General features: G+C 40.4%; 1 protein-coding gene across 9 annotated transcripts in view; it reads right to left on the bottom strand.

The window, feature by feature from the left end:
* The window catches only part of LOC118321253 (A-kinase anchor protein 13), a gene marked incomplete at its 5' end in the record, with an annotated part of 98,360 nt that overhangs the window by 13,926 nt on the left and 65,187 nt on the right, over positions 1 to 19,247 (bottom strand). For 8 of the 9 annotated variants that reach the window (XM_035652491.1, XM_035652492.1, XM_035652493.1 and 5 more), the window contains 16 exon segments: positions 41 to 222; positions 1,615 to 1,691; positions 1,834 to 2,082; positions 5,651 to 5,768; positions 6,164 to 6,289; positions 6,839 to 7,095; positions 7,627 to 7,773; positions 8,146 to 8,258; positions 8,562 to 8,712; positions 9,469 to 9,535; positions 9,638 to 9,705; positions 11,606 to 11,765; positions 14,556 to 14,667; positions 14,932 to 14,974; positions 17,657 to 17,759; positions 18,182 to 18,359. In XM_035652491.1, the coding sequence (XP_035508384.1) occupies positions 41 to 222; positions 1,615 to 1,691; positions 1,834 to 2,082; positions 5,651 to 5,768; positions 6,164 to 6,289; positions 6,839 to 7,095; positions 7,627 to 7,773; positions 8,146 to 8,258; positions 8,562 to 8,712; positions 9,469 to 9,535; positions 9,638 to 9,705; positions 11,606 to 11,765; positions 14,556 to 14,667; positions 14,932 to 14,974; positions 17,657 to 17,759; positions 18,182 to 18,359 (2,151 nt within the window). 9 annotated transcript variants of the gene reach the window in all.

Below are 19,247 nucleotides of genomic sequence, written 5' to 3'. Positions count from 1 at the left end.
AGTTCAAATACGAAGAAACACATAAATGAATCCCACTTACATGGACTGCATGGCTTCCTGGATGAGCTGCCTCCAGGTGTTGCGCTCGTCCTTCGTGCCGGCCAGGACCTCCATCATCTCCGGCTTCTCAATGCCTGTCGTGATGAGGAAGAGGCCGCGCTCTTCGTTTGCGACCTCCCTCACGATCAGCTTCTGGAGGGAGATGACCGTGGAGCGCTGGTCCTACAGGGAGAGGAGGGGAGGGATTGATGGAGGCGACAAGGGAGGAGAATGAAAAAAAAGGATGACAGTGGGAGGGTCGAGGAGGAAAGGGGGAGGGGGAAAGACAAATGTTGATGATGGGGATAGGATGGGAAAGGCAGGAAGACGGGCGGGTTGAAGAAGGAGGGGGAGAGGAAGAGGAAAAGGATAATTATGGAAGGGGGGGAGGAAGGGAAAAGGAATGAAATGTGGTGTGGTGAAGAAGGCCAGAAAAAAGGGGATTATTAGAGGAATGAGTGAAGAATGAAAAAGAATAAATAGAATGAAAGAATAAGGTAAAATGAGATTCTGGTTAACGCTATCATCAACGTGTCTGTCAGCTGACTTCTAGAGTGTCAGATTGCCACCTTAAGGCTACAAACACTGTAAAGCACAGTTCAGTGCGCTATCACCACAAACCACTTTCATTTCTCCTCTATCCAGTAAAACTCTGAAATTGTAACCACATCCCAACGTTTTTCCTGCAGTCTGAGGTTTAAGGAAAAGGTTCAGATTATTTAACTCTGTCTTTCTACTGTGACTATTTTGTAACAATAATAGGAAGAAAAATCCAGAGCCAAAGTTCTGTGAGAACTGTATTTTACTATCCTTTCACTGCAGCTCAGCAAATGAAACTATCTTTTGGAAAAACATGGAATCCGTATCAAGAAGACTCTGGATGATACCCACTTGACTTGGCTAACTCTGACTCCTGGAACCTCATATTAGCCACATTTAGCTTCACAGGAATACTTCCTGTCCGAGTGAACTCTGACCTCATTGCTACTGGCTGCTTGTACTGTTACTGATCCTCAGAACTGAAGCTTATTCTGCCCAAAACTCAAGCTGGTTCACATGGCTGCCATCCATTAAAAACCACATGTTATTCCTCTTTTCAATGTCAACAATCTCAACTCAAACATGCCAAGTCGTTTTTAATGATGGATGTGATTATTATGCCACAGGCCTGCCTCGGTTTTCATTACCCCTAGTGTGTGTGTGTGTGTGCCATGCTATGAAACTGTGAGTCCTGTAAACATGGAAAAAACGACTCAAACCTATATGATTTATCACAGTTGGGTTAGATGCTAAAGGCCAGAAATGCTTTAATAGGTGCAGCTAGCTAGATAGCTAGCTAGAGGCAGGCAATATTACACAGGGGGAAAGCTAAGCAGGCCAGCTAATGCTAACAGCAACAACAGTGGGATAGGAAAATATGACAACAACATATCTGGCAGCGCTCATAAGATCTTTATTACTGGAGGAAAAACAGAGGGAACAGCAGCAACAACAGAGGGAACAGAAGGAAGGGCGGAGAAAGGAGAGAGACATAATGAGACAAAAGGAGAGAGGGAAATGACAGCAGGATCCTACCAGCATGGCGAAGACATATTTCTGGTCTTTCTCTTGGAGGAAGACGAAAACGTCTGATAGTAGCAGAGCGTGGACATCTGGAGAACAGCCAGGAGAAAAGTAGTTGTGGTTGCATAGGTGAAAAGTTAAAATACATTCATATATTTTCACATTTCCAAAATCTGACATATTTACAGAGAGAAAGAGAATTTGCTGTCAGTCAGTAAAGCGTCTCCTTACCCTTTAGTCTTCCCTGGCTGTTCTTCAGCTGCAGCACTCCATCGTGGATCAGCCTCCTCCTCAGCAGATCCTCCCTGGCGAAAATCTGACCGTTCTTCATCATCATGATGGACTTGCTGTCCATGCGGCCGTGAAATTCCTTCAGACGACGTCTTTTTTCGTGCTCGTTCACCTTGCTGTCAACCGCCGCAATCACCTCCTTCACAAGCCGAACAGAGTCCGTGAGGTCGTCGTAGTCTTCCTCGCTTTCTGTGTACGACATTTGACGTGAGAGGGTTAGACAGGCAACAGTGGAGCAGTTTGGTCTCAGGTTAGATTCCAAACACAACATAAAACACTTAGCCCCACTTGATTACTGATGGGATAGAAATCAAAGCTCACAATTCATTTGTCTCACTTGTTTTATGTGAAAAGTGAAGATTTCACAGTATTTTTTTATGCAGGTGTAAAACCTGCAGAAGCACAAATTCAGGGAAAGCCATTATTGTTAGGAAAGTTCATTTGGTAATTTAATGGCTCCAAACTAACACAGTTGAACCAGATGGGTAGAGTGGCACAACTGAGGACGTGTTTATGCGCAGCAGAAGGTGCAGGGAAATTTCTGTACCCATTTTGACATTTAACTGTGCTTACATTTCACTGACAAACCTCTTATTGCAAATGTCATTGCAGAGAGCAATGCAAGCCTTTTTATGGTTTTAGTAGGTGGAGTTGGATACACAAACTTCCCTAAAGTCCCCTAAACTTCTTTCATGTGTGTCGAGTTTCGCTTTTTTCATTTTGACACAATCTCTGTTCCTACTTATATGTACCTGAAACGCACACTGACTGAGCAGACTGAGCTTTTCTGAGTTTGAACTTGTGGTCCACAAAACTTTAAATGCTCCTCCATCTTGAGAAAAGGTACTTTCCTACTAGCGAGATTATTGTATCTCAAAAATATACACTGTTCTGCCCATTTATCTTGTCTGCTCAAGTCATTTGTATGGACACTTCGGCCACACTGTCTCACCAAACAGTTTCTGCTTGATAGGTTAATTACAGTAGTTATTCTGAACACATGTTTTCAAGTGTTCAAAAACCACCTTTTATTTTTCTACAAGGGTCATTCGACATACCTCAATGGGATTTTAGGATGTAGAGCATACATGTGCTTAAGAAAGCAAAAAAGATGATTACCTGTGTTATTGACTTCAGTTTCTGGTATTTCTAAATGTATTATGGTAGTCAGAGAGCAAGATGTAAGAATGGATGAAAATAAACTGCAAACTCATTCTAAAAACTGCCACCCAGACCTACTGTTTCTGTTGCTTATCAGCATATCAGAGCTGTGGTGTTCTTTAATCAGACTGCACTGACAAATGTTATATATTTCTCTACAATCAGAGTTAAACTTCAGTATTAACTATTAAAGGCTAAAAATCTGCCCCACCCGGACTGTGTGGGGATGGTTTGATCAGATTGACAGTACTGGAAAGATAAGCAAACAACCTCACAACTGTCATCAGATTTTGATTCAAATGTTGCTTAACTGTGATTGATACACAGAAATACTTAACATTTGTTAAACTGAGCCCCCCCGCCCACTTCATATTAGCTTCAAGAGTACAGAAAAAAACATCTCTCATGTGAAAAAATAAAAACTGTTACTAACCAACATTGGCGCACCCAACTATGTGCTTATGTAGGAGCCCATTGTTTAGTATAAGAAGCTATTGAGAAAATCGGTTTTTAAGCTCTTTAGAGAAATAAATCAAACCTTTTTTTTTTTTGTCGAGAGTTGCATGAGATGACTAATACCACCCTTGTATGTCTATGTGGTTAACTTTGCTTAGCACAAATACTGGAAACAGGAGGAAACAGCTAGCCTGTCTCTGTCCAATGGTAATAAAATCCACTTAGCAGCACCTCTAAAGCTCACTAATTAATATGTTACATCTTGTTTGTTTTATCCATACAAAAAGTGTTACCTCAGTTGTTTCCACTTATTTCCAGACTATGTGCTAAGCTAACCTGCCTCTGGCAGTCGCTTCGTATTTGGCTGAGAAATAGATCAACACTCCTCTCATTTCTTACTGTCTGCAAGAAGGCAAATAAGTGTATTTTCCAATGCTTCAATGTCAATTTATGTCAATATAGTTAACATTTCTGTAGATGTAGTAGCTTTTCTCTCAGTCTACTGAGCCACTATTGCTGCTCATGCTAAGCTATGTGGCTTATCTGGCTTTCCCAAATCAACTGAATTCAAAAGCTTTTTTTAGTAGAAGAGTAGAACTGCAAGAAATAAAATCACCAGTGGCCTGTAGGTCTGCACACTGAGAAAAGCCCCAGAGTCAATATGTCTCTGATATACATCTTGTGTATTTAGCACTTGGGTTTTGGACTGAAAATGTAATATTTTTCCCCAAAGTGGAATATTTTCCTCCTGTGGTTGTTGTACTTCAATGCTCCTGAGCAGCAAAATACTATCTCTAACTTGTGAGTGTGCTGTGTTATTTCCACTCAGTATATATCAGAGTTGGCAGGAGAGAGTCTTCTTAAAGCACCTTGGGGATTAAGTCAGAGCTCCCCCATCCCACATAGACTATAAACAGGCTTTGGGGAAGGATTAGAGAGAATGTACACAGTAGGAGGCCAGCTGACGAGAGCTGCTTTAAATCAGATACCAATATGGTGTGAAATATTTCAGCTCCTCAAAGTACGCTTGATCTATTATTCTAAAAACACCCGTTTGACATATGTTTCAGTTTTATTAAAATGTATGAAACCATGTGTGAGAAATTCAACTTTTCAGGAAGTTACCTAAAACAAATTACAATGTGCGTTGCTTTGCAGTATTACGACTGACGTAGGCTGAACTGTATAGTAAGAAGTTACATTTAATCCTACTGAAAAAGAACTGATGGGCTACTATATGACACTATATTTTAGAATGCTTAAATAAATGTGTCTATTCTCATGATGTGACAAATATCAATGTAGCTCAAGAATATATGCTGTCATACTGAAAAGCATAATTGCTTGAATGTGGACACTGTCTTTGAAAATCTATTTCTTTATGCAACTTTGGCTATACTGTTTCAGATAACCCATGCAACCCAGGTGATTTAAGCCTGGACAATGCTTTAGGTTGGTCTTTTTATAGATTTTGGAAAAACTTTACTTTCTTAAAATAGAAAAATCTAAAATGGAAATCCAAATAAACTTGATTCTCTAATAATAAAGCAACATTTTCTTGATACTAATGCAGTGATTGGCCTTATTCTGTCTTGTTTCCTGTCACTTGTTTATGGGCAAATCCTTTAGATCAAGACATAATTAACGCACTCCAATAGTAGAGAGTTTCAAGTTAAAGAAATAACTTATGATTGAATATAAGATTTTTTCCTTTACTCTCTTCAAATCTATGGCTTTCCAATCACTATTTAGATTTTCATTGACAGTTGGAAATAATGTGTTCTGAATTGTGAATGGTTTGTATGTTTTGTATATTTTATGCAAGGTTTTAACAGTGTGAAACACATTTGAAAGTCACCAGTAGAGACTACAAAGTAGCAAAATAACACAGAATCAAAGAAAACAATTGGGGACTAACAAGTAGTCTCCCTACATATGCCTTGTATAATGCATCTAAATATCTTATGAATCATAATGTGTTATTACAATCTATTTCTTGATTTGTTAGCCTGGCCTAATAGTCTGTTATTTCCAGGGTCGTCCCAGTTAAAACAAACAACCTCCTTCCAGTTTCCCCAGTTCACATTATTGTGCACACACATTAAAAGCACAGATGACCAGAATTTGACATGACACTAACCTTTAGTGTGCTGCAACATTCTCTGAATCAGCACGGGGTACTTTGTTATCCTCTGGGTCACCAGCAAGATGCATTCTGGGATGCCAAGCCTCCGCACAATGCTGCTACTCATCTTTTTCTGGAAGAGCAAACAACAAGTGCTTTAGTAAAAATGCCCACACAACAGGTGGCTCAAAACCAGACATGGTTTCACATAAGCACTAAAAACTCATTTGCTGTAGAACAATACAGTAACAATACTCAAGAAAGTGTTCATTGTGTTTGTGGACATGACACAGACAGTAAAGACAAAATAAGTACTGACACTTCAAAAACAACAAAAATAAAAAACTGTCATGGGTATATATGGCAATGTGTTTCCAATACATGCATTCAAAAGACTAAAAACACCAAGAAAAGCATGACAGAACAAAAAGGTTGACAACTTAGGTAGCATAACACAATGTTTGTTAGACATCTATTCAATGAAAAACAATCTTATCTGCAAAACCAGTGCTGAAATATAAGTCTTACTTTGATAAAAGCCTTGAAGCGTTTGTCTTTGGTCAGAAGGTCCTTGTAGAAGTTCACGGCTTCGTTGTGGCGGCTACAGAATCTTCCGTAAACCCTCTTCATGCTTTCACCGTTGGATCCTGAGAACTAGAGCAGAACAGGCATGAGTACACAAAGCCAAAACAAAAGCTATGCTAGAAAGCTGACATTGTACTGAATGTAGCAAGTTACAAAAGTAAGTAATTTGCGGGTAATATTGAGTTCTATAACAATATTTAATTCAAAGAAAGTGTAACTTTACATAAGAGGTGTATGCAGCATACCAAAACACTAGCAATAGCAAAGGAATCAAACCACTGACATTTTCCCCAAAGTTAAGGACTGCAGTGGAAACAAGAGTGCACAGCCAGCAGCAGCTCTGGGAGGCTGTACACAGCCATAAACACAAAGTAAATGGTTAATGGACTATAGCAGGAGGAGCTGGGCATTGAACCACCAGCCTTCTGATTAGAGGACAACCCGCTCTACCTCCTGAGCCACAAAGCACAGCTAAGGCAGATGGAATTTCTTTGCAAAGTTTGGCCTCCAGGCCTCCTACACTACCAACACAGGCAAAGGGGACAAATGTCATTCATGTTGTGGTAAAGGAGTTTTAGGACCTTCATCCTCATCACATCAGCCCCTCTCTCCTCTTACCTGGCTGACCAGGATATCTCCTATCCTGTTAATGATGAAGCCTCCCTCCGAGCTGCCCCATTCCAGCTGGCCCTCCCTCTTCCTCTCCAGGAGGCGGAGGAGGTGCTGTGTGTGAAGCTCCAGGAGTTCATCTAAAGCGGGGAACAGTTTCTCCACTGTCTGCTGCTCCAGCTGGACCTCCTTCTGCAGGCCTTTGCTGTAGACTTCTGACATTATGCGCAATGTCCGGATGTGATGTATTTCTGTCTGCATCAGCTCTGAAGGACATAGAAGGAAGTGAGACTTAGGGAAAGAATGACATGAGAAGGAGTTTTTATATGCATCTACATAATTACCTCAGAGGTCTATAAAGAGTTTCATAGAATTCATGACATACATTTATATGTACATATTTACACATACTGTACAGAAATATGCTTTTCAGAATCATTTCAATCAAATGTATTTGAAAAGTAGATTCTAATCAAAAGCTAGAGACATCTTTAGGACTTTCAAAACAAACAGGATTCACAGTATCTCAGGCATTAAGATCTCAATGCATATTTAAATGAGGTAAATCTGTAGCCTCAATAGACTGAAACAAAGTGAAGTGACAGTCATCAAGGCCTGCTGAGGGAAAGTGCGGCTACCGAAAAACTAATAACAACACACTTGACAAGTTGTTTCAAGTGATTTCCTTTGTTTTTGATTAGAATAGGAGTACTAGAGACCTAGATGAGAGAAAACCGGAGAAACACTGGACTTTTTAAGATTCAATTTAAAAGCATATTTTGGTTAATTTAATGTACCGTAGATGACATCCTGTCTCTTCACCAGCTCTTTGTCCAACTGCTGCAGGTACTGCTGCTCCACACCTAAACTCCATGAGTCAGCTTCCAGCTCCTTGGACTCTGCCTCAAACTCCCCCATCAGCTGCCCGTCCATCATCTCTGTCCCTTCACCAACAACACAGCTTGCACTTAAAATCTGAATCTCATGTGCATTTGTCAACAGCAGCTCATTTGTATTACACAGCTTTGAATGATCACCTTTCCTTTCAGAAAAGAGATTCAGGTCACTTCATAAAACAAGTCATTTAAATCAATTCATTTCCAGAGATATTCACTCACACTGACTATGCCATTTTGTGTTATTCCATTCATTCACACTGTAAAGCATTGAAAGGTTTTGAATTGTATTACTGTATTGTTACTTTAATATCAGATTATGTTAAAACTTGGTTAGATATTCACTTAGTTTTCCAATCAGAGGAGTCTCAGATCCCAGCTGATTGACAGCTGTCAGGTTAGAGGTGTGTGTGTATTGACCTTCATCAGTGAGCGATTCCATGGATTCTGTGACCTGGTTGGTTCTGTTGAGGGAGTCAGTAGACTGGGAGAGATACCGCAGGCCTTTAATGGGCATCTCATCAAACACCGGACTGAATGGAGAGACATATAACTGAATAATCAAATAAATATTCATTGTTTTTTTCACAGCCAGTTACAACCATAAACCTCCATTAAGCTGTTGAGACACACATGTTGTAAATGCCGTGGTCAAATAAAAAGTTAACAAAAAACATAAATCAAAGAGAAAAAAAGGGCTTCAATACAAAGGTTAAATAGTAACACAAACACAACACTTCATTGAAATAGAAATGTGACTATCTGAGTGTCCTCACATCATTGCATACACACACACACAAACACAAACACACAAACACACAAACACACACGCTTACCCAGCGATGTTGCTTATAGAGAGACTCTTGGAGAGGTTGTTGCCATGGAAAGGCATAATGCTGGTGTGTCTCCGTGATGATGGGATCATCAGGGAAGAATGGTCTTCGGGGGACAAAATGGCCGACCAGGGGCGCTCCCTTGTCCCACCAGCTGGACCACAGACAGAAAAATTACAGGAGATAAATATCATACCAACCACTATGTATTATCTCAAAAGTAGGCAGGTCATCACGAGCAACAAGAAGAAAACTATATTTTTATTGATAAAGGTGTCTACTGCAAAAGCTGCCTCAGTATATCACTTCAATGATCTTTAATTGCTTGATTAAATAAAGGTTATAAATGCTGTATATGCACAGAACAGTACAGTTAATAGTAGCCGGTAAAACCTCCAATAACCATAAGGGTTCCTAAAAGGGTTTTTGAGGAACCTTTATACTGGCTGTGTTGGGTTTTGTTTGCTCCCCAAAATGTCTCTTACTTTTTATCTTATAATCTCATTTTAACAATGTGTAAAATATTTATGTTTTTACTCCTGTATGCATATGAATACATACTGATTTAAATTCAGTTCCACAGATACCATCATTTTCATTTAACAAAAAAAAACTTGCATCATAGCAGCAGTTTTGAAATGATCCAATGGATTTTCAAAAGTTTGACCAGCCTAAGAGGCTTGGCAATTTGTTTAGTCCTTTGAGGATCTAATTATCTTGATACTGACCTAAAAACATAAGAAAAAATAGTAAATAAGATTAGTTAAGTTACATTTAGTCCAAATAATTGCTAAAGCAAGGAATCCCCCAACAGCCGTTAAAACAGTTTCAGTGTGCTTTGGCATGAAATCAGCAGATAAAAACTGGTAATGAAGATTTGTAAGAAATCCAAGTTTGGTTTGACACTCACATTTGTTCCTCATCGTGACTGTAGAAAATGAGCTTGAATCTGGTACTGCAAAATGCTGTTTGGGCAACTAGCCAGAGAAACAGAGAATACAGAGTTCAAATCAATATTGGCTGCAGGACAACAGAATACTAGAAAACCAGTGGCAGAGTTAGTCTGAGGGAACCTTTACCTTCATCTTCACCTTGGCACAAACAGGCAGGCTGTCCCTGCAGCCCTTGTGGACGGAAGCATTACAGTCTGGAAAGAAAAGCAACAGTGAACACTATGAGCATGATGGTAGACGTGGTGGGGGTGTCGAGGGTGTGTGTGTGGAAAGGTGGGGGCTAGAATGTCTGACTGGTTTTCATAGCCGGCCAGGAAACTCCACCAACCCACTAATGAAAGCCAGACAGCAGAGCATGTGATGCAATCGAGGGGTAATACTGCTCGTGGACGAAGGAGGAAAAAAAGAGAGGTAGGCTGTGGAATCACACACACACACACACACACACTCACAAACACTGAATTGCATGGGAAAATTTCAATTATGTAAACATTCCCAAATCACCATGGAACAAGGGTCATCATTCAAGATTGCTAAAATAATATCTGCTCTGTGATCTGATCTTATTCAGTCATAGACTTTAATTCCCCTGTGCTGTACTATATACTGTCAAATCATTTCATAAAAGTGGACTTTGAAGCAGAAAGCTGTCATGTTTATTTGTACATACAAAAAAAACAACTGAAGCGGTCGATCAAGGAGTGAGACGAACAACGCTTGTGTCAAAATCTAGCATCACAACAAGGCTCCACCAAGCTTCCACTACATTTTGTCCAAGAGACAGAAGTGTTTTAAACAGACATGTTGCACAAGTTAAACTCACAAACCCATTATCAGATTTTGTCACCATGCATATAACATTTCCGTTCTTAGGATTACATCAACACGCTTGTGCTCTCAGTCAGGGTGTGAAAACAATCTGGTGTAACTCAGCAAGTACCGAAGGGCAGTAACATTTTCAGGGTACAGGTTCCACTTTCACTTCCACCTATCACCTAAGTGACAAGTGTATACACTTGGGTTACTGTAAAAGAGATTTGAATTAAAGTATCCACCTAGTAGATTATGTGATATATCTAATTATGACCCACACAGTAAAACCAGCTTAAATTCCTGCAGTGTTTTTCTCCTACTAAATGGTTTTATTGGGTATTTTACTGCTTTTTGTGGACGTCCAACCAATTCCAGCTAATCTCAGACAAAGGATCACTGTATTTGTCTGTTGAATGGACACCGGCCAGACATCTGCGAGTACAAACCTCCCAAAAACACCCTCCGAACCGTCTGTGGCTCCAACAATCCGAACCAGACCAACTGAACACAACAAGAGCTGTTTTTGCCAGTCTGAAGTATTTGAGGCAGATTGTGACCATTCAGAGGATCGCTGTGATCCATCGCAGAGCTGGTTTCTCCTTTTTAGGCTTTTTTTGGAGTTGCGCCAAAGGCTTGTGCAATAAACTACATCCTCTTTAGGGCTGCTGCTGCTGCTTCAGTGGAAAACAATGCAAAAACTGTTTTTTTGTCTGCACTGAGAGCTTGACTGGGTTACATTAGAAATGGCCCTTTAGAGAGTTTCACTACTTCAAACAAATCATGAAGCAGCCTCAGCCAGAGAGTTGTTCTGCTTGGCTGAGCCTCATTTTTGACATTACAAAACACACGCTATACAACATTATACTAATAATAATAATGTTTGCTAATGCTTTTAAAGCTATATTTTCTATCAGTTGACAAAGAAACCAAATAACAGCTTTTTTGTCCACAAACCAAAGTCTTAAATTATATGTGTGTATGCAGTTATAAATGATATGGTAAAAGTACTGAGCCTTTACAGTAAGAATAGAATGATTCATGCCTGATGATGTATTTGCACTAAGGAGTTGTTCTTACAGTATATTCAGTATTGTGTGTTCCCAGCAGTGTGGATAGCTTAGCATGTTTGCAAATTAGAAATAAATTAACAGAAAGATAAATTATTTTAATAATGGATCACAACCCTTAATGGGCTTTGATTAAAGCAACATGACTCCTGATCAGTCACAAACAATGAAAAAACAATGCAAAAAAGAAAAAGAAATGAACAAAGGTACTTACGTGTGCAATGGTAAGCATCCTTGCTGTTGAAAGCCTTATTGCACTGGGAGCACTGGATTGCCTGGCCTGAGCTGATCGTTGTGAATAGATGACCATTAATTGCTCTCTTGTCCTTCTCCTTGCCCTCCTTCTCTTTCTCCTTTTTCTCTCTTTCCTTTTCCTGCACAGGTGGAATTATCATAGTTAGGAACACAGACCCAACCATACTGGGAGATCAGGAGAGGAGGGTCACTTTGAGTTCAGTCAATTAGATGTTTAGAAAAAATAAGAGCGTGCTTGGTTACCTGCAGAGTAGACTAACTGACCAAACACTGACAAAATGTCTCAGCATTTGGCCAGTAGCTTATGTTAAATTCTAATCTGAATCCAGCAGAGCAACATTATTACTCTGATGTACTACACAGCAGGGGGCTTTGCATGTTAAGTGATGCATTATTTATGCTGACAACAAATTGTCTCATTAAGAGACAATTTTAAATTTGGTGCATCTTTGTTTCAGGCAATCTTTGCTGTTTTGCTTCATTTAAAGACAACATTTTTTTGGATAATTTGCTATATTTTACAGGATTACTGATAGAGCTTAATAATGCTGGCAGTATATAACAACTGTTACCAATTACAGTGACATTTCTACTAAAGGACAATCAATTTTCATATTACATATTGTGTGGTTCCTTCAACTACTATAAGGCTCTTTCTCAAACCATCTTATGATGAATGAGCAGGGAGGACTTCAGTGGGCTGAAACACAATGACTACTGACGGAGACACACTGTCTGGGAATCAAATCTTTGACCTTTCCATAACAGGGCGGTCTTTCTGCTGCCTCTGCATTCATGGACGAGGTCATCCTCAGCTGTTGGTCATCTCTGTTCACTGAGCTCAATCACAAATCCCATAAAGTGATGCAGAGAAGAACAGAGCTCTTATTCTCTTGGATTTACATCACAGAGCCTCCACCCAAACCCAGAGGAAATGGGAAAATGGAGTTTCCAGCTCCTTTTAATGGCCGGCCCTAGGCCTCTTGGTTTGAGGGGACCACAAAGCTCTGACATACTAGAGCTCATTTTGTTCAGTTGCTTCAAGATACCGTGAGGCTGACTGGACCACACCAAGCCTGCATGTTTTATAGCCATTACAACACTAAGAGCTTTCATTCTCACTTCCTGCAACAACAGCTATCTAACCAAAGGTGAAACACATCGACAAAGTTCTTGGAACTAGGGGCCTAATAAAGTATTCTTTACAACAGTAACCTTTCTAAGAATCATTTTCAGATATGTATCCAAAAAATACAAAAACTGTTCAACTTATTGGAAAAACAAAGGAAGCAAATGCAATTCTCAGCACATTTCTTTTAGCTACAACAGGAGAAGTAATTACTTGTGACATCTAAACCAGAAATTTAAACAAAAAGACATTTTAGTGAAACATACTGCAACAGGCAATGACTTCACTGGAAAAAGACATCAGCCCAGAGGGAAACATCGGTCACGTTTAACATGATATTGTGACAGTCTCTTTCACGACAATTTGACTGGGAAACCAGAGCACTCTGTTAGCCTACCTCCAGCCCACCTTTCCATCTCAGTGAGAAGCCATGGCTCCCTGTGAATCTCCTGTATAACATCCCTGGCTCTGGCTGAGCGGCTGGAGCTACTACCAGCACTGAGGCTCCATCAGGAAAGCAGCAATGAGGAAGTGACTGACTCGGTGCAGGAGGTGCTTATTACTGCAATGACCCTCCAGCCTGGTACAGACGCTATGTCAAAACTGCATTAACTACATCCTCTTCCAAAACATTCAGACTTTATTGTACAGAAACTGTCTGTGGACAGTATATCCAAAAACAGATCAGCTGACAATTATCACAAAATAATTAGGACATTTGGATATTTTGGAGACATTTTTTAAGTTCAATAAGTACTTGATAGGAAGGGAATTCTATTTTGAAAGTCTCATCCAGTTGAATTCAAAGCAGAAATTAGAGGTTTTAATGTGGTATGTGACAGGACTGTGGTTCCTGTGTTGGACATTTTGTCACTTAATACATACACATATTATATACAACCCAATAACTTTTTACATGGAGCGACAAGGCGCAGGCTGTGGTGTGCTCCTTCAGAAAGAATCCTGTCACTTTAAAAGCAAAGTGATGACTGAGGTAAGAGATGCAATTATAAAACCACAGCCAACTCTGTCTTCCTGTTTTACTTCCTGTTCACCCCTGTTTCTCTATGCAAGCGCTGCACAGTTACAGACAAACACAAGTTTAAGTAACTATATATAGCCCCTTTAATTCCAAATAGAACTATTTATCAGTATGATATTAAAATCCAAATATTGACAATTGTGTTTAGAAATCATACCAATGAATATTACAATATAGTCTGTCACTTTCAGCAAGTGCCATGCTGAGAAGAATGTGGTACTATGACAATGAGATATTACAAGAATTGTCATCACTTACAATGCAATAAGAAATAACTATTATATATTCTCACTGAAACTCCTCTGGCAGGTGAGTTACCCAACCTGGCTCTGTGTAAGAAAAAAAGATGACATTGACCACATCTTACACCACAGATTCTGTCTGCAACTAGAAAATGTTGCAGGCTCAAAACCAAACCTAAATCTGAATGGAGGAACTGACTTGCCCTGAAGCAAGACACGTAACCCCAAACTGTTCAACCGGGGCCTGTGCCGAGGCCAACAGAAGAAGACACGCAGGGCAGCTCCCAGCGTGATTCTGTGCAAACATATTAATGTGGAGTGGGGCTGAAAGGCAGGCTGGAATAAATGTTTAAGGAGAAGAAGTCAATGAAAGGAGGCTCAATTTTGACCACTGCACACATGAAAGCCCTGCTCTGAGAAACAGTATATAGTGAAATACCTCTAAAGTATTGCCACAGTTTTATTAAGGCTGATTAAAAACTCAATGTTCCCTCACCCTGGTCTTTTTGTACATCTTGTTCTTGAGGTAGCTGAAGGTCCGGCTGACTTTTGTCACACTCTTTCCCTCAGTGTCGCTCCGCAGTGGGCCAGGCTCCTCTTCTGATATACTGGTACACACACACACACACACACACACACACACACACACACAAATTTAATTTCATCTTCATTCAGCTGCAATTACAAGTCTTACCTGTACTCACATTCTGAAAATACCTCTTTACAACACTATAAATGTTCCGTGGAGAACCATTTGACTGCTTACAAGAACCTTTCCACAGTTTCTTTATAGGACTATAAAGGTCCCAGCTGCAGTTAAAAAATCCAAAGAACTATTTCCTTGTAATGTGTATGTGCAGAGTTGGACTGACCTGTGTGCTAGTGACCCAGAGGCACTGGAAAACGATCTCATACCTGGAAAGAAACGAGAGAGGAAGTGAGCAGTAGGACAAAGATTCAGGAGCTGGTAAAAAGAGGACAGCAGTTGTTGTTTTTTAATTCACTGTTTGTTATCTCAGGTGGAAATCCTCCTCCCTCCCTCTATTTAAGGCAGTGGCACATCTTTGCTAAGGGGTTGACCACACTAACCACAAGGTCACGCTTTTTTTCCTCATATACAGTAAATAAATGACCTCACTGACCTAATGGCGTGTCAGTTCCAGTCCCGGCTGCAAGATTTGGGCAGAGAATTGAATAATCCATGCCCTCCTGTACTTCAACAGCTACCTTCAATGTCCTTGAGCAAGGTATTTAACGTTTAGCTACTCTCGTGGAAGCTGTGTAGAAGCCAAAAACAAAATGACTCTGGCACTGATGTGAGCAGCCAGCACTGAGGCCAAAACCTGAAGCTGAGGTACAGCCTTTAGATCCAGTGCCAATAATGGCTGTTAGATAGCAGCTCCATAAAAAGCATCCAACCTCATGAAACAGAACATTTTGAAATACAAAGTTAAAAAAAATGTCCAGCAAGACATTATGGTCTCAATACCTAATCACATAATCATTTATTCTGAATTTTGGCTATTCACATAAAGCCGTGATGGTTGTACCTAGATCGTCCTATCCAACGTCCTGGCTCCAGTAACTGCCAAACCGTTTGTATTTTTCAGTGAATGTCTGACCCAGTTGTATTTTTAATCTGATTGCATATAATATGAATAAATAACAATAATTAAACCATGTAATCAAAGCACACACTGCAGTCTTGGCCAAATAATTACCACAGAATATTTACTTCAGCTCAGTTAAACGTAACCATGCATCTTTTCTAGGGAACAACTCTGCTTCCTCCTAAACAATAATTTCTACCTATTATTTTGACCTAGGCTCAGATATGCAAAGCATTGCTTGCCTGCTCTGCATCACAAAGTCAAACCCAAAACAGTATAATGAGGGCAAAGTTTTGGCCTGACTGTGTTGCTAGCAACACAGCCAAGGAGACAGTGTACACTAATGGAAATATCTCACAGATAAGAAAGGGGAATGCTCAGTGTCTTTAACTAAAGGTGACAGGCTCACATTTATCTACAGGGAAGAAAGGGCTTCCTCAGTTCACCTGCAGTGTTTATGGTTATTCTTTTTCCTCTTTCTATGTTGATTGTGTTTCATTTTTTGCAAAGAGACAAAAAAAAAAAGACTAATCTAAGTAAAGGTCAGCTTAATATTGGGCTGGGTGGGTGACAGGAGAAGCCAAGATCTTATTTAATGTTGTCAACAGGAATGATTAACGCTTGCTGCCAATGTGGAAGGTGGTTTTCTACACCAATGACTTCACTACAAGCTCAATGTAATTGCACATTCATACTGCAAGCAGCTTAATATTGGCAGTAATTAGTGGTTTCCTTACGAAAAGTTTGTTGCAGCTGAACCTTTGGGACCTTTGGGATCGCCCTTCAGCATCTAGTTGTATTCAGGCTTAAGTGCATATCTTACTGTTGATGCAAAAGCGTAAATGCAACAGACAGCACTCACCCAGCACAAATCTGTAAAACTGAAAGGTCGCACTAAAGTTAAGGCTGTTAGGATATTCAGTATAATCCATTATGTGTATTGTGTGATGAAATATCATAATTTAGTGCCAGCCGACCTTTTCTTCATCAATCTGAGTGATTCCCAAAAAAATGTGACACCTCAAGAGGGGCAACATAAAGATCTTTCTATACTTCAGGTTACAGATCACGACATGAATACAACAATTTGGGTAGTTAGCTAATTTGAGAATTGTCTAAGAGTAACTAAGTGTAACTGTGTTTTCTTGATCAAAACACAACTTTTGTGCCATTACTATGCACATAGTGTCTAGTAATGGCACCTTTGACTCCTTAGGGGGAGATCCAGGACACTAACAGGAATCACTACTCTGATTTGGACATCATAATTGCTATTTTCTATTATCTATCTATTACTTACTCATGTTATCCTCATCATCGCTAGATGAGGAGTCCCCATAAATGAACTCAGACTTAGATTTGGTGAGGATGGGAGAAAGGTTGAAAGAGAAGGAAATTCGCCTCTTACGTCTCAGGCGTCCGACTGCTGGCGGGCGAGGAAGGAAAGAACCACAGCAGGAACTGATCACTTATTAAAATCAAGTAACTTTATAGTAACAGTGAGGGGGATGTGTGGAATTAAAAAGAGTGGTAGACAGATGTTAACCCAGCACAGTCTGTACACACCCATTAAGCAAATAAGTAGGTGGACCATGGGTGTGTAGAGCCTTTAAATAATTGTGGAAATGGGTACCTCTGTATTCAACTACCTACCTACTACTATATTTATCATTGTTGGGTTGTGATTCTAGGAAACACACTTAACTATATATTTTGTGTTACAAATTTAGAATTAAAATTTTCATTACATCCTAAAATGACTGTGCTCCTTCCCTCCCACACTTGGAAGTGAATCTGAACTTCTAGATTTATTCACTCATTTTCAGATGCTCAACTGGTCATTTGGATATAGGCTATTTAAAGCAGGGTAATAGAAGGGAAATCTATTAATTAAGGGGCTCAATGTAACAAATACTGGCCGTGAACTGGATTGGTAATTGAACACTGACAGTAAAACAGAAAGGCAGCATCACAACTTGTCACTCACCATCAATGTCTCTCTGGCTGATGGCGAGCATGGAAACAGACTTGGTGAGGGGCAGGGTCATGGGAGGACAGCTGTTTCGCAGAGGCCGATATCGCCTTGATTTCTGCATCATGACACACAACAAGTCAATCACAGTTCATGACAATGTATAAAAGTACACTAAAGCAGGCAGATAACGTGGAACAAAAACATTACCAGTAACTAAAATGGAAACAGGAACGCTAAACTTAAAAGGGAAACTACACAAATGACTTGTTTTAATTCTATGAGAACGGACATAAGCCGCCTGAGGAAAGTGAGGTTTATCAATTCTAATTAATACCCAAACTGATAAGTCTCAAAGTTCCCCTGTTTCTAAGTTTATGTACGAGCAATTTCTTTCTTTTACAAGAATTAGGCTGAGGATGTATTTGAGGGTTCCTCAGGGCTAAGTGACAGTATGTAGACATAACATCTAAAGGACAAACATGATGGTGTGTGTGTGTGTGTGTGTGCATGCATGTGTGTGTGTGTTGGTTAGCTGACCAAGTCATGTAGTCTGCTGTGCTCGCCCAGCTCCTCCTGCTCCTCTGTCAGAGAAACCAGGGATCCCCTGTCATCGCTGTCTTGCCGAGGGATCCTTGAAGGCTCCAGGATTCGGGGCCCCCGGATGGTGGGGCCCCTCAGTTCTTCCTGGCCCCCACTGAGCCCCTCCAGGCTGTAGCTGTTTGGACAAACACAAGTCAGGTCAGGTGACCTCAAAGAAGGAAGAATGACTCTACCGAACACATACACTCCACTGGTCTCTATGGACTATTCATCACAGCCTTCAGGTTACACACAGCTTATTGCTGCATAGAACACAAACACACACACAGACGCACACATGCACCTGTTGACAGACACACACACACAGCTGGTCCTGCACAGTGTTTAGCCAGCTGAGTTATTACTGGGCTCCGGAGCAGATTTACAGCTGAAGCAGCGTCAAATGACTTCCAACATCAGCATCAGCATAGAGAGCTCTGCAGCTGTGATTTACAAACCCAATTACATCGATCTATGACTGGAAATAAGAGGCCTTGAAAAATCCAATACAATGATTATGGAGAGGAAAACTACAGCTACATTTCAGGATGAGCTATGCTACGCGGCTGCAGCTCTATTCGCTTCAAGACAGACTCTGTGATAGTTAAAGCTCCAGCAGTAAATCTCTCTTATCTCCAGCCCTTGGCTTTGCATGGCACTCCATTATCCAGCAAATCATCAGTCCAACACATTCAAACATTACTAACCTACAGTGGACCAAAAGAATCATGACTTGGTGATTATCAGTGACCAGCGTGCAGCAGCACTCACCTATCCTCCTCAGGGCTGTGAATGCAGATGACTATATCTGTCATATTAAGTCCTGCTTCCCACCAGGGTTATTACATACTATCCTACAGAGTACTGAAACATGAATAACACCAGCAGCTGTTGCAGCTCTCTGCTGTAGGAAGCTACTGACTGACAGATTGACTTGCCAGGGCATTCGTACACACATGGAAACACATGCATGCATGCATGCCCTTAAAAAACGGCAAATCAAATCAAGCAGCATGTAAATACG

Source organism: Morone saxatilis, unplaced genomic scaffold (assembly GCF_004916995.1).
Source record: "Morone saxatilis isolate NCDOM2014 unplaced genomic scaffold, NCSU_SB_2.0 Contig11, whole genome shotgun sequence".
In the NCBI taxonomy this organism is placed as follows: domain Eukaryota; kingdom Metazoa; phylum Chordata; class Actinopteri; family Moronidae; genus Morone; species Morone saxatilis.
The sequence above is the reverse complement of the archived record's forward strand: the minus strand, read 5'-3'. Positions and strand labels throughout refer to the sequence as shown.